Source organism: Eriocheir sinensis, chromosome 28 (genome assembly GCF_024679095.1).
Source record: "Eriocheir sinensis breed Jianghai 21 chromosome 28, ASM2467909v1, whole genome shotgun sequence".
NCBI classification, from domain to species: domain Eukaryota; kingdom Metazoa; phylum Arthropoda; class Malacostraca; order Decapoda; family Varunidae; genus Eriocheir; species Eriocheir sinensis.
In genome coordinates, this window is record NC_066536.1 from 7517292 (window position 1) to 7544326 (window position 27035).

Consider the following 27035-nt stretch of genomic DNA (forward strand, 5'->3'; position numbering starts at 1 on the left):
CTTTGCCTCCTCCTGTCCCTCGCTCCCACACACACTCCCTGCCCCTCCCCCCCGCCGCCCGCCCAAACGCCCGTGACTCGGACAGGTGACGGCGACTGACCGACTGACTCACTGACTCACGCGACTCGCCTTAGCAACGTAAGTGGACGACGCTGATGACCTCTTCTTTACACATCTTCCTCTTTGATTCTCCGCCTCACCCTCCTTCCCGTCTTCGGCTGACAGGTGTTTCGAGGCACTCCATGGAGCAGTATAGCCTGTTCACACCTGCAGCGTGATGCAGAACAATGGCAGGTCACGTCAAGGAGTCTTGCGACGGACTGGCTTGGCCTTCGGTGTTATGGACTCGCTCAACACGAGTATAATGATGGCGTTGTCAATATTGTGCAGGACAAAAATTCGGATCTCCAAGTCACTTGTGCTCCCTGTCCTACTGCATGGCCATGAGATATGGACACAAAGAGGCGAACTGACGCGTTTGGTGATAAGTGTTTTTGCAGAATCAGGGAATACCGCTGGAATGACTGTCCTTTCGGTGACCACTCCTGAGACTGGATCGACGCCTGTTATCTGCATGGTCCATGAACGCCAACTTCGGGCGGGGCACGTGGCACGCGACTCATAATTCGACCCTGCTCACGCGGCTTGTTTCTGTGAGATACTCCTAGCTGAGTGGAGGAGGCCAAGGTGACGCCCACAAAGCTTGTGGATTGAGCAAGTCTATATAAGGGTTCCGTTGGAAGGTACTTGGTATGGGAAAGGCGCCTGCATGAAGATGTACTCTGAGGGACCCCCAGGGATGGCGTCGTAGGGTGGGCGAGGTAACTCGACCCCCGGCATATGTCCCCGTTGATTGGTTGACTGAGTGAGGAGTTTGCTGGTTGGTTTTCGTGACGGCAGCTCACGACCAATAAGCCGATCTCCTTGAGCGTTCCTTAATTAATGATAGTTTAGTGAGGAGGCTGGCGCTAGATTGTGCAAATGACGCGCTGATTTTATGGATAAAGAACTCGGTTCTTACTGTATATAGCTGGTCCTCAGAACTTCTTTAAAAATAATAGCTGCATAACCACTCCCCCGGCCCCGCTACGTTACTTTCAACTCTACCTCATCCCCATCCTGCCCAGGTTCCTAATGCAGGAGTTAAACTCCGGAACAGCCTTCCCTAATCTGTATATATGACCTCCTCCTTATACGACTTGAATGCTTTCAAAGAGGGATGTATCAAGACACATCTCCAACCTAAATTGATTACTGTTTTGGAACTTACGTAAACTCCTTGTAAGAGCAGGGCTCAGCGGATCCTTTTATGCAAAAAAGCGTCGCTTCGTTATGTTACTGGTCTTTTTGCTACATTATATTTAGCATCCAGATCGATGTGATGAGTCAGGGTTGTATTGTGAGGAGATTGCCGAAATATTTTTAGTGATTTCAACTGTGCCGTGACGCATCCGTCTTCTTGGCGATGCGCTCTGCCCCAAGATCTGCTTGGTGCACCGTGAATAGGTATTACGTCGTCTTGCACACTAGACTTTGTATCATGCCGTGATGATCAACAGCGTCACTTTGAAGTAAACGTCTTGAAATGTTGAAACATCCGAGACGCAGCCCACAAGTTTGGTCTGTTAACACTGACTGACGGCGTGACACCGACTGATTCGTGTGATGGCGCCAGTGTTGCCATAAGAGTGGGCGCGATATTTTCATCGACTTTCTATAAATCATTCACCAAAGGTTGCCGAGGTAAAGGTAATGTGACGTGTTGATTTTTTTTTTTTTTCGCCGGACCAACATAACTTTCGGCGCGCACTGTTTGACGCACACGTGGGACATTTTAAAAAACCCACAAAAAACAACTCTTGAAGGACATTTGAACTCGGATGTAGCACACGGGTTTTGCAAAACATTTAAAAAAAATACATCATTTATATCGTATATCGATTCATGACGCGCTCACACTCGCCGTGACGAATTTCTGCACCATGGGCGCTGTGATGTCTGTTACGCCGTGACGCCCCGCCATTGTTGGGACGCGTCGTGTGGCTGTTCACCTGACAGTTATTATTCATGGCGGCGACGCTGTTATGACAATCCCAGCACGGTATTATTACGTATACTGCTATTATGGTACACTTTTGACAGTTAAACGTATTAAATGTCCTTGGTAAAAAATAAAAACAATGGACACTGTACAGTTCATCGTACACAAAAGCTATTAACGCCTCACTAACAGTTCATCGCACACATTATAACCTGCACCGTCCAGCGCCAAACAGGTACGCCACCAATCCCGTTTCCTTGCTTCATTGACACTTGTATCTAGCTTTGCAGGAAACTTTATGGTGTGTGTGTGTGTGTGTGTGTGTGTGCAAAATCATGCACCGAAATTACCACAACAACAACAAATGTTACAAGGTGTCATTACGCTGAGAAAACAGGTAAGAAAACTGTGCGGAGCGACAGCCCAGGAAAAGACATTATGGTGAAAGAAAAAACAATGAAAAATTTAATGGAAGAGGCGCCGAAGTACCAATAAAAGAGGAGGAGAAGAGATGAAGAAAAATGTGAGAAAAAAAGAGGAAGACGATTATAGTCCCACTTTCTAACGTAGGGGAGACCGGGGCAAGTTGGCACATTTTTTACATTTTCGCTGATGGAAGCAAAACAATAGAGGATTTTGTTAATTTGATAGTTTCAGTCAAAAATACAAACATTCCTCTTACATTCCATGCAATAAAAACAATGTTTTCACTCCAAAAAAAAGTACAGCATTCTTTAGAAAAAAATAATTAACATGTACCAACTTACCACGCATACGGGGTAAGTTGGCACACACTATGGGGTAAATTGGCACATCTTATATTAAAAGCAACTTAGAAGCGTATGACCGTAAATTTATATACAGATTATCTGTACTGCGTAATTTAAAGACCATTCTGTCCCAGTGTAACACAAAACATACATTTTCAGTCAAGAAAATACCGATACCACAGCACCATAACAAAAGACTGACCATTTATCATATTAAAGTGAAAATAATTAATTAATTGTAGCCTATTTGCTTATCAATCTATCTGTCAAAAGCAGCCTAGCACTGTAGGCTACGTGAGTGTGTGCGTGCCGCAACCAGTTCATGTATAGCCTAATGTTAGGTAAGTTGACACTGAGCCAACGTGCCCCGTTTTCATTGAGCCAACTTGCCCCATTCAAGAAATTAGTCATGAACAACGATTTTAGTATATACTGAGAAACCTAGTGTGATCGGTATTGAGGGTAGACAGTCCTAATACCCTAAGTTAGAATATGGCTGAATTGAAAAGTACCCCCCAATAAACAGAGACATGTTATAGCAAATAATATAATCAAAAGAAAATTTACTTTCCAGCATCAAAATCAAACTTTGCCCCACAGCAGCCAACTCCTGCGACCCCTCAGGATGGCAGTTTGTTAGCAACTGGGGATCAATGTGGCGATCACTTGGTGTGCGTATCGCTGCCGTCAAGCAGTAAATAGTGAAATTATTTCGTGTGCCAACTTACCCCTGTAGCCAACTTGCCCCGGTCTCCCCTACACACACACACACGTTTTGTAGTAACCATGAGCAAAGAGAAGAACCATAACGCAGGCAGATCTAAAAATAACTTTACAACAAAAAGATAAATGCAAATGTTTTTTTTTTTGTTTTGTTTTTTTCGTATAACTGCACGGGGGCGGCGGCTCAGTGGGTTGATGCTCTGCAGACAGCGCTCTCCTGCATGTAACTCTAACACTAACAAAATGCGAATCATAAATAAGACATGCAGTTGTTTGTACATGTGAGAGAGAGAGAGAGAGAGAGAGAGAGAGAGAGAGAGAGAGAGAGAGAGAGAGAGAGAGAGAGAGAGAGAGAGAGAGAGAGAGAGAGAGAGAGAGAGAGAGAGAGAAAGAGGAGGGTATATAGGAGGGCGCAATACGGGAAATCATTTGGAATCATTTTTTGTACAGGTGAGAGAGAAATGAGGGTATATAGGAGCGCGCTATACTGGAGGTCACTAGGAAGCTTTATCGTACAGGTGAGAGAGGAAGAGAGAAGGGTATATATGGACGCGATACGGGAGGTCACTAGGAAGCTTTATCGTACAGGTGAGAGAGGAAGAGCTCAGGGTATATATGGACGCGATACGGGAGGTCACTAGGAAGCTTTATCGTACAGGTGAGAGAGGAAGAGAGAAGGGTATATATGGACGCGATACAGGAGGTCACTAGGAAGCTTTATCGTACAGGTGAGAGAGGAAGAGAGAAGGGTATATATGGACGCGATACAGGAGGTCACTAGGAAGCTTTATCGTACAGGTGAGAGGGGAAGAGAGAAGGGTATATATGGACGCGATACAGGAGGTCACTAGGAAGCTTTATCGTACAGGTGAGAGAGGAAGAGAGAAGGGTATATATGGACGCGATACAGGAGGTCACTAGGAAGCTTTATCGTACAGGTGAGAGAGGAAGAGAGAAGGGTATATATGGACGCGATACAGGAGGTCACTAGGAAGCTTTATCGTACAGGTGAGAGTGGAAGAGAGAAGGGTATATATGGACGCGATACAGGAGGTCACTAGGAAGCTTTATCGTACAGGTGAGAGGGGAAGAGAGAAGGGTATATATGGACGCGATACAGGAGGTCACTAGGAAGCTTTATCGTACAGGTGAGAGAGGAAGAGAGAAGGGTATATATGGACGCGATACAGGAGGTCACTAGGAAGCTTTATCGTACAGGTGAGAGAGGAAGAGAGAAGGGTATATATGAACACGATACAGGAGGTCACTAGGAAGCTTTATCGTACAGGTGAGAGAGGAAGAGAGAAGGGTATATATGGACGCGATACAGGAGGTCACTTAGAAGCTTTATCGTACAGGTGAGAGAGGAAGAGAGAAGGGTATATATGGACGCGATACGGGAGGTCACTTGGAAGCTTTATCGTACAGGTGAGAGAGGAAGAGAGAAGGGTATATATGGACGATTTACAGGAGGTCACTAGGAAGCTTTATCGTACAGGTGAGAGGGGAAGAGAGAAGGGTATATATGGACACGATGCGGGAGGTCAATTCGAAACGTGCCAAAGGGTGAAACGGGGATGCTACGTCACAGCTGTCACTTAAGATTTGTGGCATAACAGTGCTATAATGACCCTGATTACCCAGCTCGGGGGAAATAATCGCCTCCAAATCATGTGACTGAAAATCTTGTATATTGAAGTTTATTTCGGTTTGATAGTGTAATTTACTCTCTCTCTCTCTCTCTCTCTCTCTCTTACTTTATTATTATTATTATTATTATTATTATTATTATTCTTAATGTAATTTACTTTTTTTCACAACGGCATTATGTGTATCCAAATTATCTGTTTCTCTCTCTCTCTCTCTCTCTTACTTTATTATTATTATTATTATTCTTAATGTAATTTACTTTTTTTCACAACGGCATTATGTGTATCCAAATTATCTGTTTCTCTCTCTCTCTCTCTCTCTCTCTCTCTCTCTCTCTCTCTCTCTCTCTCGTGGGAAAAATTACATATTATTAGGGAGATTAAATTAACTGTCTTGCCAATTCACGTTTTTCTTCCCACTTCGCCACTTCGGTCTCTTCGCCTCCACCTTATCATTTCCTCCTCCCCTGCTCTCGTTTTCCCATCCTCTGCTCCGCCTCGGTCCTCCTCGGCGGGGCTCTCGAGGCTGTTTTTTGCGTCCTCTCTTCCCCGTTGGCGCGCCGGGGGAAGGAAGTCGTTGTGTCAGATTCCTGCTAAAAAACGAAAGAGGTGGAAATATGCGAAACATCTGACGCTAAATTTTATGTAGGAGACCGTAATGTGTGTGTTGAGGGGGAGGTTAGGGGGGAAGGGCAGAGAGAGAGAGAGAGAGAGAGAGAGAGAGAGAGAGAGAGAGAGAGAGAGAGAGAGAGAGAGAGAGAGAGAGAGAGAGAGAGAGAGAGAGAGAGAGAGAGAGAGAGAGAGAGTAAGGGGGGTAGGGGACTTAATATGCGAAAAGTCCCCCTTCACACGTATCAGGTATTGTATGAAGGGAAAGAAAGCAAAGAAAGTTACCTATGACACACTAACACACACACACACACACACACAGAGAGAGAGAGAGAGAGAGAGAGAGAGAGAGAGAGAGAGAGAGAGAGAGAGAGAGAGAGAGAGAGAGAGAAGAGAAGAGAAGAGAAGAGAAGAGAGAGAGAGAGAGAGAGAGAGAGAGAGAGAGAGAGAGAGAGAGAGAGAGAGAGAGAGAGAATGGTAATGGCCTCCATCATCTTCCGCATAGCCTCAATCCCACGAGCGTCCTTCACAGCCAAGTTCACTGACCTACGAGCAGCGGCAACTACAACAACAATAACAATAACAATAATAACAACAAAAACTACCCCGCACCTAGGCCACCGCCACCACAACAACAACAATTGCCACAATTTAAGGAATAATAGCAGCAACAATGACAGTTAATTCTACTAACCCAACAATATACTACTGCAGCTGCAACAACAACCACCACTACTGCCATTACTACAACTATCACTACTACTCTTGGTTATTTACGCTCTCTCTCTCTCTCTCTCTCTCTCTCTCTCTCTCTCTCTCTCTCTCTCTCTCGTTTAATTTTCTTTCGTTTTTCTTTCTCTTTTTCTCTTTTCTTTTTCTTACTTTGTTTTCCATTCTTTCGTTCATTTCATTCTTCTCTCCTTTTTTTCTTCTCTCTCTTCCTTTCTTTCTTTTTTTCTGTTTTCATTCATTCATTCATTCATTCATTCATTCTCTCTCTCTCTCTCTCTCTCTCTCTCTCTCTCTCTCTCTCTCTCTCTCTCTCTCTCTCTCTCCCCAGCGTACAGCCTATAGGTCAGTGGGTGCCAACCTTTCCTGGTCCAAGGCCCCCTCCCTGCCGCCCTAATAAGCCAAGACCTTTCAATGAGAATGACCGAGTGATACTTTCAGTCGCTAAACAATTCCGTGACCTCATAACATTAACTGCATTTTCTATTGTTGTAAGAGTTAAGGTTTCACTGCAGCCGCCCGATTCGCCTTTACAAACCAAATATGTACAGTAGCTATGGGAGGCTGCATTGGCGCGAGGGGAAAGAAGACAAGACAAGGGTTGCAAATCTCTGTGACACATCTGGAATCGCGGTGTGGCCCTTATTATTTTTTTACATCAAAGGACGCGGCTCAAGGGCAACAAAAAAAAAGTACAAAAAAGCCCGCTACTCGCCGCTCCCACTAAAGTAAAAAGCAAAGAGTAGCCAAAAGAGAGACCCACAGCTCTTTGATTGAAGTTTCTGCTGTATGTATCAAGAAAAACAATAGATAAACGACTAAAAACGAAAAAAAGAGCCAAGCTAATGCGTAGAAAATCAAGTACTCACAAAACATTCCATCCTATTTTGCGTCGAAGGTTTTCTAATTAAGGTTCGGAAGTGTATAGAGAACGTGGCGTGACCATGGAGGGTTTGGGGCTGGCCGAAACGAAACCATTAAACCACCTCCAATAACCTGACCTGCTTAGTGGAGAGTAATTACGTGTGTGTGTGTGTGTGTGTGTGTGTGTGTGTGTGTGTGTGTGTGAGAGAGAGAGAGAGAGAGAGAGAGAGAGAGAGAGAGAGAGAGAGAGAGAGAGAGAGAGAGAGAGAGAGAGAGAGAGAGAGAGAGAAAACGAATGAAAGAAAACAAGAGAAAGAGAAAGGAAGAAAGAAAAAAAGAGAAGAGTGAATGAAAGAAAAGAAAACAAGGTAATAAAAAGAAAAGAAAGAAAAAAAGAAGGAAAAATTGAAGAAAATTAAACGAGAGAGAGAGAGAGAGAGAGAGAGAGAGAGAGAGGGCGCAACACACCTGGGGCTCGGTGGGAACCAACACACAGGAGGGGCAGGCGTATACGAGGGGTGGCGAAAGGGTTGGTTCCGGGCGTGACAGTGTGCGCTTGTGACCAAACAGACGCACAACACAGGCGGGCGAGGGAGGGAGGAGGGAGGAACGGGGCGAGGAAAGGGGGAAGGAGAGCAGGAGGAAGGGAGTGAGGAGCGAGGATTGGAGGAGGGAAGGGGAGTATACGAAGAAAGGATGGAAAATGAAAGCTGAAGGAGGAAAAGAAGTAAGAAAAGTGAGGAAGTGAAACGCCATGGGGGAAAAATGTAGAGAGAGCAAGATAGAACAAAGATAGCAGATTAGAGATGTTAAGGACTTGAAATGCATATTAAACAAAGGAAGGAGGTAGAGAAAGAAATGAGATAAAGGAAAGAGAGAGAGAGAGAGAGAGAGAGAGAGAGAGAGAGAGAGAGAGAGAGAGAGAGAGAGAGAGAGAGAGAGAGAGAGAGAGAGAGAGAGAGAGAGAGAGAGAGAGAGAGAGAGAGAGAGAGAGAGAGAGAAAGGAAGAGAACTAGTGTATTAAAAAATAAGAATAAAAAATGAAAGCCACAAAAAAATGCAAAAAAAAAAAAAGGAGGAAACAGTGAGACTGATTCATTTTACGCGACGAAGGTAAACAGTGCAGACAAACGTACGCGTCCACCTGAGTATGGAAAACTTCAGTGTGTTTTCCTGGCTCCGTCTTTCTCATGAGTGATCCACCCCCCTCATCCTATAGCCCCAACACACACAGGTACAGAACAAGAAGAAGAAGAAGAAGAAGAAGAAAACGGAAGAAGAAGAAAACGAAAGGAGGAGGAGGAGGAATAGGAGAAGGAGGAATAGGAGGAGGAGAAGAAGAAGAAGGTGGAGTAGTATGTACGACCCATCCCCTTCCCCCAACACACACATATACACACTACCTATCGCTCTCCTCCACTGGCCTTGCGCACTACCTCCCTCTTTCCTTGCAATCCGCCTCCCTCAGATGAACTACACCTACTCCCTCTTCCTCGACCCCTGCACAAGTATACTATAATCCCCCCACTTCTCCCACTCACCGTACCCCCACATACACGTACTACCTAACCTCCTTCCCTCGCCTTCCCCCCCTACACATGTACTATCCACCCCCACGCAATCAATCAGCTGACCACAAGACGTCATAACACGCAGGCAACAACTATGCGCGCAGACATCAAGCGCGTAACACACACACACACACACACACACACACGGTCCTGAGTCTATTTACACAGTGGTTAGCGCGCAAGACTGGTGTGTGAGTCAACATTTGTTCCTTTTCTGATCTGTTGGCTTGGCGCTCCTGACGGTGAGAGTTACGACGGCTTCATATGTATCCAAATTATCTGCTTCGTCCCCCCCCACCCCTTCTCTCTCTCTCTCTCTCTCTCTCTCTCTCTCTCTCTCTCTCTCTCTCTCTCTCTCACACACACACTTTTTGCCCCAACAAATCTCGAGTAAAATGGTTCCGGCTTGTGTTAGGGTTTGCGTACACACACACACACACACACATATAAACCTACATATATACAGAGACAGACAGACACACAGAATTACAGAGACATATAGACAGACACAGAGACTGACAGAAACAGACAAACAGACGGCGACACACAGAGACAGACAGACACAAACAGAGACGCAGACGCAGACACAAACACAAACAAACAAACAAAGAGAGGCGGTGGGTGAATCGACAGAGTAACACCACCGCGTTCAGGAGGACGCGAGTTCAATCCCCGCCCGGTGCCACCAAGCTGGGATTTTTCAGCCGCCGCCGAGTGGCTTAAAACTACCCACATGCTGTCCAGAAGACCACCTATCAACCCGGACTCTAGACTCTAGGATTAAAGATGAGCTCCGGGAGGGCAGCATGAGCCAATGCAAGATGCTATAAGCACTCGCCTGCGCCAGAACGGGCTGGGCCGACCATCAGGACCCACCGGGAAGAAGCCTTGGGCCGACCATCAGGCCCCACCGGGAAAAAGCCTACCGGCGCTATAGGCCGCGACGTAAAAAAAAAAAAAAAAAAAAAAAAAAAAACAGAAGCAAACAGAACCCGAATTAACTTATGCATTAGTGAGGTTAAGTCAAGAAGAAAAAGAGACAAACACAAATAACAACAACAACAGCAGCAACAACAACAAACTAACAGAAAAAAAAAACATTATTCCCAGACCAATGATTTTTTCAGCGGGACGTCAATGAAGTAATAAAGTCATTATGATATTTGTGTACGTAATTATTTTCTTCCTGGACGTAACGGGAGGGTTATCTAACTCATAATTAGCTGAAACATGTACGTAACGGCATTTACCGGCAACTCATTTAGACGACTCAACTCATAAGGCGAAAACGTAAAAAAAAAAATGTGTACTGCTGTGTGTGTGTGTGTGTGTGTGTGTGTGTGTGTGTGTGTGTGATTTAAGTAGTAGTAGTAGTAGTAGTAGTAGTAGTAGTAGTAGTAGTAGTAGTAGTAGTAGTAGTAGTAGTAGTAGTAGCAGCAGCAGCAACAACAACAGTTGGAATACTATTGTTAATTCAGTATTACATGTTGTTTTATTATCGCTGTTGTTACCGTCCTCGCCGTGGCCACAACCTCACCAAAACGTGTCACAACATGTTTCGCGCCTCATATGCGGCGTCGAGAGGCCCCCATTATTACAGGGCTCGCGTGACGTGACGCTAGTGGAACAGCTCTCTCTCTCTCTCTCTCTCTCTCTCTCTCTCTCTCTCTCTCACCATATGACCACTATCTGAAAGCACCGTATCATCCTCTGGCCACAAAGTGCGTGCGTGCGAGTGTGTGTGTGTGTGTGTGTGTGTGTGTGTGTGTGTGTGTGTGTGTGTGATAAAGGCGATGATAAAAAAACAACGATGATGAGGAGAGAGAAAGAATGGTGAGGACAACGGCGATAATAATGATGTTGGTGATGATTAAAAGGTGAAACAGGATGATGGCAATGATAACAACGATGGTGGTGGTGGTAATGGTGATGACTCTGGTGGTGGTGGTGGTGGTGATTATTATGGTGGAGGTGGCGTGCTGTCTTTTTACTGTTGTTGTTGTTGTTTCGTGAGACAATAATCCTGGCAACCATAAAAAGAGTGAAGGAGGACGGCAAGGCTATACAACTAACCTATATTCTTTTTTTTTTTCGCAGGTGGCACGAGAGAGAGAGAGAGAGAGAGAGAGAGAGAGAGAGAGACCAATGCATCACCCCCGCTCTCTACAACGCCAATAACATGAGGACGCGGAAGGTGGTGGCATGGGTGGTGACTGTGTTGGGGATGATGGTTGTGGTGAAGCTTCCCAGGTGTGCTCAGGTGAGTGGTGGTGGTGGTGTTACTAGTGGTGATGGTGGTGGTGGTGTTACTAGTGGTGATGGTGGTGGTGGTGTTACTAGTGGTGATGGTGGTGGTGGTGAATCTTATACATTAATTAGAGTACGAGAAACTGGTAGATAAATATACTAAATCAACAACAAAAAGAATAACTACTAAACCTAACATGTGTCTAGTTATTCATTTCATTTATTTTTATCGGTTTGCTAAAAGTAACTGATTTATCTCGAAGAATGACCAACGGGTAGAAGAACTAAATGACAGTGGTAATAATAAGTAATAAGTATTGCAGTAATGTCTGTGTCTGTCTCTGTCTGTCTGTCTATTTGTCTACCTATCTACATCTTTCTCTCCCCCACCCCCCTGCCCCTCTCTCTCTCTCTCTCTCTCTCTCTCTCTCTCTCTCTCTCTCTCTCTCTCATCACCTGCCCTCGTCCCCCCCCTCAGGCAGAGCTCACCTGGAACAATCTCTTTGGACCCAAGACGGGGGAAGGCCCGGAGAGATGCGCCTGTTGTGAGTATACGCGCGCGCGCACACACACACACACACACACACACACACACACACAATACCTACATCATTCTTTCTCACACCTTTCATAGTTAAGGGTTGCAATTACGCCCATTCTCTCTCTCTCTCTCTCTCTCTCTCTCTCTCTCTCTCTCTCTCTCTCTCTCTCTCTCTCTCAGCTCAGCATCTCCAGTAGTCAGCCTTTCACTTTGACAGATGGACAGGAAACTGGACAACCCATCGCAAGTAAAAGAAAAAAAGACGCTCAGATAATTATGAACGAAGCCAACGAGACGGGGATGAGCACCGCCGCCACGCGCAATGAACATGACTAAAAAAAAAAAAAAACCTATTGTGACATATAGCGAAGGCACAAGGATAGCAAGTCTACGTTCTTAACCTTTCTAACGACACGGAAACACAAAACAGACGCTCATGTGCCTTGTACATAATTCGCGCATAACGGAACCTTCACTCACACAACCTTCACACAAGACCTGGAAACCATCATCGACACTGAAGTTCATTACAAAGGGACGGAAAAACTTGAGGTAATAACTGTTTAAGCTTCAAAGTATAACGGGAGCTGAGGAGACGTATCAATATTCGGTAACACGACACCAGAGGGAATTATAACATGCAATAGTCCCTCATTACCACGTCATTACTTGGGGGTCCTCGACAGTGATCTCATACGCGTGAAAGCAAGGCGAAGGGAACCAAGGAGCCCCGTTACACCGACGTCAGGAAAGATGTAATTGAGGCACTGATAGCACAGGAAGTCTGCAACCCCCCACGAAGATTTGTTCTCAGCCATTCACACACACACAAGCATAATTACTGACACACACACACACACACACACACACACACACACACACACTCTATGAAATCTTAAGGTCCATTATTCACAAACATTTCGGGGCTCACACATCCACATTTGACAAGGTTTTCGTAGAGGTTGTGTTCATATTTCCACGGGTATAGTTTCTTGAGCCTGGTGGTAGTTTGACATGGCCTCCGCACAATAAACAAAAAAACACTCATGAGACCAGACTAATCCCTCTCCTTTTTTTTTTTTTTTTTTACAGCAGAGGCGACAGTGCAAGGGCGTAAAAAAAAATCATTAATGAAAAAAAAAAAGCCCGCTACTTACTTACTGTCGCCTTAAAAATATTTGTTCTTGGAGCCGAAAGCGTCTAACAACACAGCAACAATGGTCACTTTCCTTTTCCCCATATAACGTCTGTCTGGCCCTCATATTCTCCGCCCCGCTCTCCCTCCCGCCCTCATTCCCTCACCATCTCCTTCCTCGGGTTCAAATCTCCATTCCTTCATTCAGTCATTCACATTCAGTGCATGACGAGGAGAGAAAGAGAAGTCTGCATCATCTACTCCCCTTCCCTCCCCCCCTACAACTTTCCCTTTTCTCTGAGATTATCATTATTACAAGTTTTTTTTTTTCCCTCGTCGCCGCCGCCAGTAAAATAGGAGCCAATACGTCACGACACAGTTACTCTATATATTCTTCCCAACCAGTCAGTACGTTTGCGGTCACACTTTCCACTGGTCGGTCTCTCTCTCTCTCTCTCTCTCTCTCTCTCTCTCTCTCTCTCTCTCTCTCTCTTTGTGGTTATGCTTGTGTCATTGTTACGGGGGATGAAAGCACATTCCTTTTTTTTGTATGTGTAAAATACGTCTATGCATCAACAAATGTAAATACCAAACACACACACACACACACACACACACACACACACACACACACACACACACACACACACACACACACACACACACACACACACACACACACACACACACACACACACACACACACACACACACACACACACACACACACACACACACACACACACACAAATAATCATGTAAATATACCATCCCCTGTACATAGGCCACAACAACACGTCCAGTTACCACACCTGTAAATACCCATGCATTCCTAATACTTGTAAATACTGAAGAAAACATCTCCTTGTATATAAACTTGTAAATAAGGAAAGAGGTGAAGCCCGCATTGAGTTACGAGTGATTTTTTTCCTTACAATCCTGACGTATTCTTCAAAGGAGCGTAAATTTTCTTTTCCTAATTCTTATATCAAGCGTATAGCAATGGAGATAAGAGGGTTAGGGCATTTTGTTTGTTTGTTTGTTTGTTTGTTTGCCGTGCCCCATGTTCCAATATAACGTCATTACACTAAATTTCTTGACTTCTTTTGTTTTATCAAGGGAGGGGCATCAGTCCACCCTTGCAACTAAACCTGGTCATTGTTTTCGGTGCTTTCTCTCAAACTCCTTTTAACTGGGACGGCAAGAAGTGGGATTGTTTGTTCTGTCCTTGATCTGTCTTCTGTACCGTAAGGAGTCGTAATATAAAGTCCCTAAATGCTCTAAAAGCTTCTGTCCTCGACCTTCATAACTCGTGACTCACAATACGGGCTTAGCTCTCAGGTTAATTCTGCAAGGTCGCGCTACGTCCCTCTGGCGGCGCGAAGGGTTATAAGTGAGTACAAACTAACCCGAATTCTGGCGGCGGCGGTGGTGTCGGCGGCCTGGCTCTCTCTCCCCTGCAGCGTGTGGCCTGCCGAACCGCCGCGCCAAGGTGGTGGGCGGCAGCTTCGCGGAGTTCAACGAGTACCCGTGGCAGGTGGCGCTGCTCTACAAGGGACACTTCTACTGCGGCGGCACCCTCATCAGCGACCGCTACGTGCTGACCGCCGCGCACTGCATCAGGGGGTGAGTGTGCGTGTGTGTGTGTGGGGGGGGGGGGGGGGGGGGTTATTCATGTCAACACAAACCTCAGATGAAGGCTATTTATCTACAACTAAAGCCACGATTCCGCGGGCCTGGGTTCGAATCCTGGCCTTGGCAGTCGGCGTGCAGCTCACCCTCCTCAATTTCGCTCTCCTCACTTTCGGGATGGTTGATGAACGAGTTCCTGAGAAAAGCTGGGAAGGTAAAATGTGGTAACCCGAATGTCACACTTGTCCTTGTGTCCCGGGATCATGGGTTATTTCCCACCACAGGCTCAAGGGGCAATATGACGGAGATGAACACCAAGGTCATTCGCAGGTATAACGTCTCTCTCTCTCTCTCTCTCTCTCTCTCTCTCTCTCTCTCTCTCACACACACACACACACACACACACACACACACACACACACATCCTATGGCCCATTACTTTCCCTCCCTTGACGCACCTCTCATTAAAGACACCACACAAGACGCGCTTTCCACAGGTGACCGATCAGGTGGCTAATTAAGTCATGAGGCTCAGCCAGGTAACAACTTAATAGCAGCCTCCGGAACACTAACAACAACAACAAAAACAACAATAATAATAATAATAATAATAATAATAATAATAATAATAATAATAATAATAATAAACGTGAGGAGGAAGGGAAGGAGGGGAGAGGAGGAGGGAAGGCGGTACGCTTGTCAATGCCTCCTTTAAAACACATGGATGAAGTTTCTGCGCCTGTCTGAAGAGTTTAGAGCTCTTTGTGGCTTATTGTGTCGGGGATGCACAGGTGCCGGTGGGTGAGCGGGTGGCGGGCGCGACATGATGCTGCGCTTAACGAAATGAAAATCATAACACACGGAGAAGTGATGTTTAAGTAAAGGAAACGTGACGCTCCGCTTAACTCATCGAAATATATAGGAAAAAGATACGAAAACGTGATCTTAGCCTTAAGACTACGAAAATAATATGAAAATGAACGCCGATAAACATGTGTTATCATGCCTCCCGGATTAGTTATATAATTTGTCTAACATTACACTGACATCCTCACTAAGAACATTTTGATTGGTGTCTGGCGTCTTAAAAACACTACACAAAACTGAAAAAACAATACTTCATTTCACAAGTCTAAAAAGTTCGTCACTTCTTGAAATTATAAACCATTGAGATTGGCATTCATAGATTTGGCACTGTATTGAAGTGACGAGTTATGGGTGACACAAAAGAAGTATGAATGCGTAATGTCTTCTGCTCTTCCACTCGGATGTGTTCGCCCCAAGATGTCTGACTCTTAGGAAGTGTCCTTCCTTTCTTCAAGATAGGTTCTTCTTCCACCGCCACTTCAAAATTCTGTCCCTTCACTAGTAATTCAAAGACTGTTCACTGTTATAACTATAATAATTTCAATGCGAGAGGCTTTGCCGTGCATCTTTCCTCGGAGTGGTTTTCGCTATGTAACTAGTTTCCTTTTCCTTCCCGTCGCCACGCCCGGCCCCGCAGCGTCAGCATCCACAACCTGCGCGTCATCGTCGGGGAGCACGTCCGCAGCTTCCCCATCGAGACGCGGAGCCGCGAGTACACGCCCGTCTACTCCATCTACTACCCGGAGTTCAACAAGAGCACTTACAACCACGACATCGGCCTGCTCAAGCTCAGCCACAAGATCGACACCCACATGTGGTTCTCGCGCCCCGCCTGCCTGCCGCTACCTGGTGAGTGCACACACACACACACACACACACACACACATATTATATATATATATATATATATATATATATATATATATATATATATATATATATATATATATATATATATATATTGTTCACTGGATTAATTATATTTATGCCATTATGCAATATGGTACACACCTGCTTCAACAATTATCTTAATAGAGGAATTTTTTGGTAACTATCGGTAATATTCATGTTGCCATGTAAACAATAACTTCCTGGCCGCGGCGACGAGCCTTGGGTCACGTCCGGAGTGGTACTTCCTGACACGAAAGCAAGTTGGACACTATTAAGGGGAGTATGGAGCCTGCGGGAGGCCTTGCGGTCTACACGGGGCAGCTCCTGTAAGCGTAATATTCACCCTCCGTCAGCTCCGCCCAGGAACCCGTCATCTCCGTACGAAACCTACAATTGCGGTCGCGTGCTCCACTCATCCCTCCTCATAAAAATAAAATACTGTAATTTCGTATAAAATGAAGATCGACTAAATCCGCGAACATAGTCGCTTCACCGCGTCTCATCGAAAACAGAAATAAGTTTCCAGCATCCACCAAATATTAATAATAAAAAAAAACGGGACACAGGATTGAGCGTTGCGGGAACGCATACATTTTTTTGGCCACGTACAGACATTAGTCTTCCATGGATATTATGCATTAATGTAGCGTAAAAAGGAGTTTTAACGAAGTGATGCACAAGCCAAGAATAATTACACGACACTCCTATCACCGAAAACCAGTCATCCCCGCGGCAGGCTAAACAGGCCCTTAGCTCCGCGGGTCATGGGAGGCTGCCTCGCCGCAAGCTGCCATGACCTGGCCTGCATCAGCGACCTCGGCAGAACGCACCCCGTTGCTGCCTTTTGCCTCTGGCCAGTGGCCACACGAAAAGCGAGGCAAGGCGAGGGTTGTCATGTCAGCACCCACCCCGTCGGCGCGCACGATTCATGAAGTGAAAAGTTTTTATAAACAGTTCCGTGCTTCACTTATTTGAGGTTTTATGAAAAATCTGCATGCACCATCGTGTTCAGGAGGCTTTTCTCTATAAGAAGGAATTGTTTATTTTAGTCTTTATTTCATAGCCGCTGCAAATGTTAGCTATATGTAAAATGTGTTATAAACTTTACGGATAAATTATTTACCTTCAACTCGTCACTATTTATTTAGTTTGTTTTATTGAGTTTTCACAAACATATTCGAGTTCTCCAATCACTGCTGCGTCTAACGGTGTTAACCAAAATGTCCTATCTAATGTATGAGTTGAGTTACGACAAATAATATGGAAGCATGTCTGTGAATCTGTGATGTCCCACCTTCTGACCGAGCTGTTGTTTATATCTGACGTCACAAGTTGTGACGGTGGCGCCTCTCAACATTGGATCTTTCCAGGTTGGTCCCGGAGCAACATTTTCTCAACAAATGTTGACCAGAGGTTGACCGCCAAAACGGCTTGATGCAACACGGAAGCAACTTGTGACGTATTCGTGACGTCTCTTCAACAAATGTTGACGGCGAAAATTCGCCTCTATCCCAGTCAGGGTCCCAGTCATGGCCGGGGTGCGGACACTCGTGGCGTCCTCGTGAACCAGTCTGCGCGCCAGGGCACTGAATAATCGCTGAGAAATTAAAGCAACACCAAACCCTTGCCACAGACCGCCATTTGTCAAACGCGCTTAGCCACAAACTTTCCCCCGCGCCTCCGCCTCCGCCTCCACCCCCACCTGTTATAATCACATGCTCATCACGACGGCGTGGATGACGGTCAAGCAGCCCCAGTGACCACCAAAGGATGTTTCGCGCGCCAGCTGGCCGCCGCAGAGGCACCAGGCGGAGCCAGGGGAGCAGCAGAAGCAGACACACCCGCTCACAACACAAGAGTACACACAGAGAAGGGCGGGGCAGTGGAGGCGCCGTGCCGTCGAGAAACAAATGAAGCACGAATATTAACCTTTCTTTTGTTCCGCATCGTTGTTGTAACTCTGTTGTGTCAATGTGGGGACGGACATTAAATCTTGTCGTAATTATTTTTATGCTGAAGCAAGATCAAACACATGAAAAAATTTAGCAATGAGCCTAATTCCTACAATATGTGCGGGTATAACGAACAGCTATAGAAACGTTCGATGCCTCAATCTCCACCACACTGCAGACCTTTCCGGCTGACTCATGACGCTTACAAATTATGTGGTGTTAAACATTTAAATAATTATAATAAATGTCGAGGAGTCTCCAAAACCATACGTCTGAAGTGCAATAAAAAAAGGGCGTCGTTTTGAAGCTACAATCCGTGACATTACTGAGCGAAACAACGAAACACTTCAATCGGCTCGTTGACCGCGACACAAACGCCAGACGTAAAACTTGATGAATGTAACGAATTAAACAACATCAGACTTTAATGTCCTCTGATGATAACCGTTGGCGGCTATGACGGACGGCGCTGAACACCTCCCTGTGACTGCGAGGGCGGCCCACTGACCCACATGAAGGTGTAGCCGCCGGAGACATCCTGGCGACTATGTGGAGCGGATGCTTGCAGCCGTCCCCGCCTCCCTCACGCTGTGCTTCCAGTGGGTGCGTGCAGGCCATTACCGCGCGTGCATGTGTGTGTATGGAGAGAGAGAGAGAGAGAGAGAGAGAGAGAGAGAGAGAGAGAGAGAGAGAGAGAGAATCATTTCGTGTTTCTATGACCATAATTGAGTGCATGCTGAACACCTGACCACTTATTTATATTTTTTTTATATACATATTTACACGTTCACAGACTGCGTGCCCATGTAGGTTCTGAAGAGGAATTTGCGACGAACTACCGCACGATATGTATAGGCAAAGTATAGCCTACCTCAGCGCGCGTGAATATATCAAAAGAAGAAAAAAAATTCACATCGAACGCTCTGCCTAACAACAATTACCGCTTTTCCTGGACACTCGTAATCTGCAAAGTCTGATGTTGCTGTGTTGCCGCCTCGGGGCAACACACATTCACTTACGGACCCACGCCGCAGCCCACACACTTGTCCGTGAACATCCCACTCATCGCCTCTCCTGCACCTCATCACGAACCCCAACTTTCACGTCCCAACCCCACCCCACACCCACACACCCACACATACATAGAATAGAATCCTGTCAAATTTCTGAATGAATGAGTAAAGTTTATTTTCGTCCATATTCCGCGTTTGAGAATATTTGAAAAAACAGTAAAAAAAAATTAAAATGCCGAACACTTTTACGATACTGTATTCTTGGTCCTCCTCCTCTACTTGTCTCCCCTCGCCAGGTCCCGGATCTTTCCTTTTTATTTTTTTCTTCAGGCCATCATCACCTCATCACCACGTCATCATTATTGTACTCAACCAGCAATGGGGACCCGCCCACACCTTGTTACCTTGATTAACTAATCACAAACACCTGACGCCGAGATTAAATTAGCAGGTAAACTTGTAAACTATGGAAGCAGGTACACACACACACACACACACACACACACACGCAGTGCCTGGCCCCACCTGCCTCTACGCACCTACACACCTGCGGGTATCCACTCAACTCTTGCACCAAATACCACTCCCAGAGGCTTCGTGAGTTAAGACAGTGGGGCGGGGAGGAGGGAAGGGGGAACGAAAGGAGGTGACGATGGAGGAGAGAAAGGTAATAAGGCGTGTGCGTGTGCTTGTTCCCTCCCCCCTGTGCCGCCGTCCATTACCGTCGTTCATCGTGCGCTACTTTCACGCCATCACCCGCCCATTCATTCCTGCCGCTCGGGTTCACGCCTCACGCACGCCCAGGGGAAGAAAGTTTAACGGAGGTTAAAAAAAAAAAAAAATAGTAGTTTCTACTTCTTGTATTAAAATCAAATGGAAACGTATGTGTATGTGTGTGTGTGTGTGAGAGAGAGAGAGAGAGAGAGAGAGAGAGAGAGAGAGAGAGAGAGAGAGAGAGAGAATGTATGCATATAAGAAAGTAAGAGGCAAAGGGGAAAAAAATACTTGCTTGTTATTACGCCACGTTAAGGCAGAGAAATGGAGGGCGACTGAGTGAGAGAAGGACGGTAGGGCGAAGGAAAGTGATGGGGTCGGCAGGAGGGATTATTGAGTGGGATTCCAGGCCACCGCAGCGCTGTCCGCCTCCCCCTCGGTGGGTGGTGGTGGCGGTGGTCACTGGGGCGGGTGAGAGTGGACGAAGGAGGGGGTGGGTGGGAGGAAAGAGGGAAGCGAGGACGGAAGAAGGGGACGGGAGTGTGAGAGGGAAGGGTGGTATGGGAGGACGGAGGAAGGGAGAGGAAGTGAGCGAGGGAAAGGGGATGTCGGAGGACGGAGGAAGGGGGAAGGAAAGGGGAGGGGGAGGACGGATGAACTGGGAAGGAGCATGGATGTGAAGGGTGGTGTAGGTGGACCCAAGATCTAAATATAGGGAGGCCCTTTCTTTAGATCTTGGGTGGACCATGGAGGTAGGACGGAGAGCCACTGTATAGCTGAGGAATAGAGGGGACGGAAGGGCACGCGTCTCACACTTATAATCCTTTACCCCCTTTTGCCGCCACTAAAATTTCCATGCGAAAAAATAATGGCTTTACGAAATCCACCAGAGCCGCACAGAAGGGACCGAGAAGATACCAAGGGCTGGAGAGATGGAGAACGTATACGTGCAGAGTGAGCCGGGCCGGGAAAACATGAGGGGATCAAAGAACGGCGATCATGAAAATTGAATCTCCACTGATTGGAAACACCTGTAGGGATAACCTTGTGACCGTCGTGGCCGGAGCACATGAGCAGCGTAATCCCAGGCACCGGCACCAACACCTCAACGGGGAGAAAGTTTACCTCAACGTCAACCCATTTCTGTCATGGCTGATGCGTCTGTTTCGTGTACACGCCAACCAGGGACGAGAACGACAGAGTTCAGCGGGGACTGAAGATCTAGGTTGCGGCGTTGTATTTATGTATACGTGGTGATAACTGATAACGCACATGTGTGTGTGTGTGTGTGTGTAGCGGGGGGGGGGGGGGGTGAGGCTCCTCAACCGGATAATTTGGGAACGTTTCCCGCGTGGTGGATGGCTACGGTGAGACGCCGCGCGTGCCTCGGAGTGGAGGAGGAAGTGGTCAAGATTTTTAAATAATTTTTTTGGTGGTGGAAGGTGAGTGCAATAAGTTATTTACAACTCTCTCTCTCTCTCTCTCTCTCTCTCGCGCGCGCGCGTGTGCGTGTGTATTTACCTAGTTGTGACATACGGGAAAAGAGCGACGCTCGCGCTGTCCCGTCTCCATATCCTCTCTTATCCAACTTTTCCTTAAAATCATGAATGCATCTTGCACAAACCACCTCCTCCTCCAGTCCAATCCATAGCTCAATGCTTCTGTTTGGGAAGCTAAACTTTTTCACATCTCGCCTGCACGCGGTCGCCCTCAACTTCTTTCTATGTCCTCTCGTTTCTCTCTCGTTCCGCACACACACAGGTCCTCTCTGTCCAGATTCTCCACCCCGCTCGCCACCCTGTACACCGCTATCAGGTCTCCTCTCTCTCTTCTCTCCAGGGTTGTGAGCCCCATGCTATTGAGTCTCTCCTCATACGTCCGATCACCAAGTTCCGGTACCATCTTAGTTGCCACTCTCTGCATTCTTTCCAGCTTTCTTATGTTCTTCTTTTCGTGAGGAGACCAGACCACTGCTGCATACTCCAACCTTATCATTGCAACTATTATTTTCTTCATCTCCACGTCCAAATTCACAAATGCCGTCCTTATGTTCCTCAGCAAATTCATAGTTTGTCCCGTTATCCTGTTGATGTGTTTGTCCAGTGACATGTTCTCTGGGATGGTCATTCCCAAATCTTTTTCTTCCATTCCTCTGCATATTATCTCACTTCCCATCTTATAATCGTATTCACATCTTCTACCACTCCTACCAAACTCTATTTTTTTACATTTCCCAAGGTTGAACTCCATCTGCCATGTACCACTCCACTCCCATATTTTGTCCAGGTCCCTCTGCAATGCCTTACAGTCCTTCACATCATTCACTCGTCTCAATAGCTTTGCATCATCTGCAAACAAACTCACATAGCTGGTCACTCCGTCCACCATATCATTTATATAAACAGCAAACATTAGTGGCGCCAGCACCGAACCTTGTGGAACCCCACTCATCACTGGGCACCAGTTGGAAACCCTGTCATTGATTATTGTCCTCATTTCCCTGTTAGTTAGGAAGTCCTCCAGCCACTTAATCAGTCCATCACCCACTCCATCCCTATTTTTAATTTTCCAAATTAGTCTTCTGTGCAGTACTTTGTCAAATGCCTTTTTCAAATCCAGGTACACTCCATCCCCCCAGCCTTCTCTCTCTTGTAATAAATCTGTCACCCTTGAGTAGTAACATAACAAGTTGGTGACACAAGATCTCCCTCTCCTGAATCCAGACTGACAATCCGAGATAATTTTCTCACTTCTAAAAAATCCGACCACCTGTTTTTAATCAGCCTCTCGCATATCTTCGCAACCACACTAGAGAGTGATACCGGTCTGTAATTTAATGGGTCCTCTCTCTTGCCTCCCTTAAAAACTGGTACTATGTTTGCTCTCTTCCAATCCTGTGGTACCCTTCCTTCACTCAGGGAGGCATTCATTATGGAGTGCAGTTTCTCTGCAAGTTGCTCACTACATTCTTTCAAGATCCACCCTGATACTCCATCCAGCCCCGTCGTTTTTCTTACATCCAGCTTGCTCAAGCTTTCCTTGACCTCCTGCACCGTTAACTGTACCCTTCCTCTTTCCTGCCCCAGTGGTTGTACAAATTCGTCTTCTTTTGTGAAAACTTTATGAAAGCTATTGTTCATCACTTCTGCCATCTCTGCTGGGTCCTCATATGTAGTTCCATCCATTTTCAGTTTATCGATTGTTTCTTTATTCTTTAATTTACCGTTCACATGTCTATAGAATAGTTTAGGTTGATCTTTGCACTTGTCTATTAAATCTTTTTCATATTTCCGTTTTTCTTCTCTTCTAATTTTTGTATAGTCGTTCCTTGCTTGTTTGAAATCATTCCACGAGTTGATTCTTCTTCGTCTCCTCCATCCCTTCCAAGCTTCCTCCTTTCTCTTTCTAGCTGCCTCGCATCTTTTGTTAAACCACTCCTTTTTACCAACATCCTTTTTGGTGTGTGTGTGTGTGTGTGTGTGTGTCCCACTACTCCTTATGGACCTCTCACATTTCTCAGTTGTATGTTAATGTTCGTCCAAATAACTAAGTTGCTTTGTTGAAATCAAAGCCTAACAAACAAATTCAAGTTGTTCAAAGATCTCTAAAAAAACATCGGTGCGGTCAGATAAACCAAACAGTTATCCTGTAATCATTACCATTATAAATTAAGGCTTCAGCAATGCCCAAGTGATTTTCCAAAAAGGGTAACAAAATGCGTCAGGTTGCACAACTGAAGGATTTGGAATCCACTGAAAAGTTGGCGTTGTGGCTACATAAAAACTTTACTTCACCAAGTAATATTACCTATAAGGAAACTTAACTTGCAGGTTAATGAACACCACTTTTTTTCTGAAATATGTTTTATATTATTCATCTTGATCACTTCTGTATTTCTAAAGTTCATGGACAGGCCACATCAGCAGACTTCTATGCCTATTTCTTTGGTCTGTGCCTCCTTCTACCCTCTACCCCGCTGCCTCTCCCTCCCCAGACACAGACTACGTCGGGGAGCTGGCTGTGGTGACGGGCTGGGGGCGCGTGTCCGAGAAGGGGCAGCCCACGGACATCCTCAAGGAGGCCCTAGTCCCCATTTTCTCGAACGCCGTCTGCCAGGCGCTGCGCTACCGCCCCTACGAGATCACCGACAACATGTTCTGTGCCGGATACATCAACGGCGGCACAGACTCCTGCCACGTGAGGGGACGGTGCTCGTGTGTGTGTGTGTGTGTGTGTGTGTGTGTGTGTGTGAGTGTGTGTGTGTGACTGGAGGTTAGGTTGAAATGTTTTAAGTATATAGACAATTATTAATACTGGCACAAAGCTCTGAAGGAGTAACTGCAGGGGAAGTATTGTCTTATAGATATATGGAGCCAGTAATCTTTCATACCCAGTGCCAGTCCTGGGCTTTTGTGGGTCTTAACAGGATTTTATTTGGACCCCCCTCCGAGTATGTCATTTTAATTTCCCTCATATATATATATATATATATATATATATATATATATATATATATATATATATATATATATATATATATATATATATATATATATATATATATACTATTATTATGATTTGGTGCCTCCTGGCTACTTCAGAGGGCTTCCAAGAAACTGCTTCTGTTGTTTACTGGGTTACAAGTTTCGGCATTGTGGCTTTTATTACTAGATTCAAAGATTTCATCAGTCTTAGGTGAATGAACCTGATGTATATAATCTCATCCCTAAATCTCTGAAAATTAAAGACCAATTCCTTTCTGTTTACAAATAAAATTTAAAGGGCTAAATATATCCATGAACAATATTCTCTTTTCTTCACTTGCACAATTATAATAGCATACTACAGTTTGGGAAATCATTTTGAAGTACCTGCAGCAACTTCTCTGTGCTAATATAGTTTTCTATTAACATGGCTGACAATTTAATACATGAGCAAAAAATAATGCACATCCACAAAATTTCACAGGAGTCCAAAATTATATTACTTCACATATATTTTCTTTCTCTTCCTCCCCACCCGCAGGGTGACAGTGGTGGTGGCCTCCTATGGGAAGGCAGTGACGGAAAGATGGATGTGGTGGGTGAGTGAAGCTTTTTGTACCATACCCGTTAATGCCACTCAGGAGGGCCAGTAACAACTATTTAGTAGAATTGTAACGTGTCTTAGATTGGAATAAGAATTCTGCATGCCTGATTTTTCAGAGGCCCTGAACAGTACATTTCATTAAACAAACTTTCTTCATTAGATGTTATGCATCAATACGTTATGTTGTTTTGAGGATCCTCTTGATCTCCATCCAACCAGCACACATAATATGCTAGACAGTTTCTGCATATTATTTATATGGCAGATTCATTGTCGCCCTGGTGCATGCAAGTCTACTATCATGTCATAAGATTGGTATGCAGCAATGTTCACTCTCTGCTGCTCAATCATTTCATTAAATTCACTACGGGCCAGTGATGCACTTGAGTACTACCCACATTGGGATTCTGTCAACTTTTTTAGCCACAATAAAGATCAACAGCTAGACTTTGGCTCTACAAGACATAGATTGACACAGACACAATCATTCCAAAATCATTAATCAGAAAAAATTATTATAATGCATTCTTAAAATTCTATGACTAAATCAAGGACTATTACTCTCCCTTCCCCTGCACTGGCATTTTTGCATGCAGTCACTTTGATTTTGCAGTGAGGAAACATTAAAGAGTAAAATGTATGATTAAAACCTTCATTATATAAAATTAATAATTGTTCTGTATGATGCTACATATAATTATGTAAAAATGCAAACCCTACATTAACAACTGGTCTACCTGAAAAGAACTCATTCTTTTTCTACATACAGACACAGAAACAAACACACACACATGCATCCACACACACGCACACACATGCCTCACCGAGCCACTGCTGCTGCAGGTGTGGTGTCCTGGGGTCAGGGGTGTGGCCGCCACGGCTACCCTGGAGTCTACACAAGGGTCACTCGCTACCTGGACTGGATACGTGAACACACCCGCGACAGCTGCTACTGCGGCAGGAGAAGAGGAAGGCTCCCTGGGCCGCTTCTGGGGGGATGACGAAGGCTTCTTTAGTGCTCCTCTTGTATTGTGAATAGTTTTTAGTGTTAAAACTTGTGCATTGAGTGTAGTTTCTTGTACTGTTTCTATGGAATCCATTAATTAACATGACTCAATCCAGTGTGAAGTGGAAGAGAAAACTGATGCGATATATCTGAAAATTATTACATAGTTTGACCGGTGGAAGTTGTGTTATATCTTAGTGACTAACTGCTGATAAACATGATGAAAAAACAGAAATGGAAAACATTTTTCTGAATGATCCCAAGTGATTTCTTACTTGAGAAGGAGTTTACAGCCGCTGTGATGGAGTGTGTCATTGGCCAGACTGTTTTGTCAGTGATGATGTTTTGGAAAACATGTGGTGTTTTAATGCCTGTGTTATGATCTTGGATTCTCTGAACATTGCAAATGCTAAATACAACAAAGTTCCTGCTTTACAATTAATTTTACTAGTCTAAAGCATTAGCACATACTTAGGCATTGAGTAAAAAATGGATCTGTGCTTGAATTGAAACTGTGAGTATATGATGATATTGATGAATCTGTGTAAGCTTGTACTGAATGTGATGCACAGCAATGCACACCACTACTTACCAGTCTTAAGTGAAGTGACACGCCTATCAGTCACTTTTCCGGTAGACTGATATAAGACTTTGGCTAAGACCCATGTGCTGCCTGCTTATTGCCTTTTCAAGATTAAACCTGTTTATGAAGTGTCTTTGCTCAGTCCCCCTTGAAATCTGATGATGAAACAGAGAATGACTGCAAACCTGAGGACCTTAAATCACCCATAAGAGTAACAAAATAAAATTAGGGGGCCAGAGGCAAAATGGAGTTTTACACACAGTACTTAGTACTGACAGCTTTGTATACATACAAGATAAATAACAACCATAACAAGAGCTACCTCCTTGATAACACCTTATAAACTATAGGTTTGCATTACTAAATAGCAATGACCACAATGAGTATGTACAATTAGGAATCTTTTCTGT

The 27035-nt window shown here is 45.1% G+C and overlaps 1 protein-coding gene and 1 long non-coding RNA gene across 3 annotated transcripts in view; one reads left to right on the top strand and one right to left on the bottom strand.

The window, feature by feature from the left end:
• Window positions 1-18393, bottom strand: part of LOC127004451 (uncharacterized) — a 34033-nt gene extending 15640 nt beyond the window's left edge. The window contains exon 1 of one of the 2 annotated variants that reach the window (XR_007757799.1): window positions 17972-18393. This is a non-coding gene — a long non-coding RNA (uncharacterized LOC127004451). The remainder of the gene's footprint in view (window positions 1-17971) is intronic. The other variant, XR_007757798.1, reaches the window with a different exon arrangement.
• On the top strand, window positions 1-26939 carry LOC127004447 (plasma kallikrein-like). The gene is made up of 8 exons (XM_050872173.1): window positions 1-138; window positions 11054-11216; window positions 11682-11748; window positions 14343-14505; window positions 16016-16227; window positions 23943-24145; window positions 24974-25031; window positions 25880-26939. Exons 2-8 carry the CDS (start codon window positions 11136-11138, stop codon window positions 26035-26037), a joined length of 942 nt encoding a protein of 313 aa, XP_050728130.1. The 5' UTR covers window positions 1-138; window positions 11054-11135; the 3' UTR covers window positions 26038-26939.
• The last annotated feature ends 96 nt before the right edge of the window (window positions 26940-27035 follow it).

Coding starts and splice junctions, on each gene's coding strand:
- LOC127004447 (XM_050872173.1), top strand. CDS start 11,136: ATGAGGACGCGGAAGGTGGTGGCATGGGTGGTGACTGTGTTGGGGATG. Junction 11,217..11,681: donor AGCTTCCCAGGTGTGCTCAG/GTGAGTGGTGGT, acceptor CCCCCCCCTCAG/GCAGAGCTCACCTGGAACAA. Junction 25,032..25,879: donor CGGAAAGATGGATGTGGTGG/GTGAGTGAAGCT, acceptor CTGCTGCTGCAG/GTGTGGTGTCCTGGGGTCAG.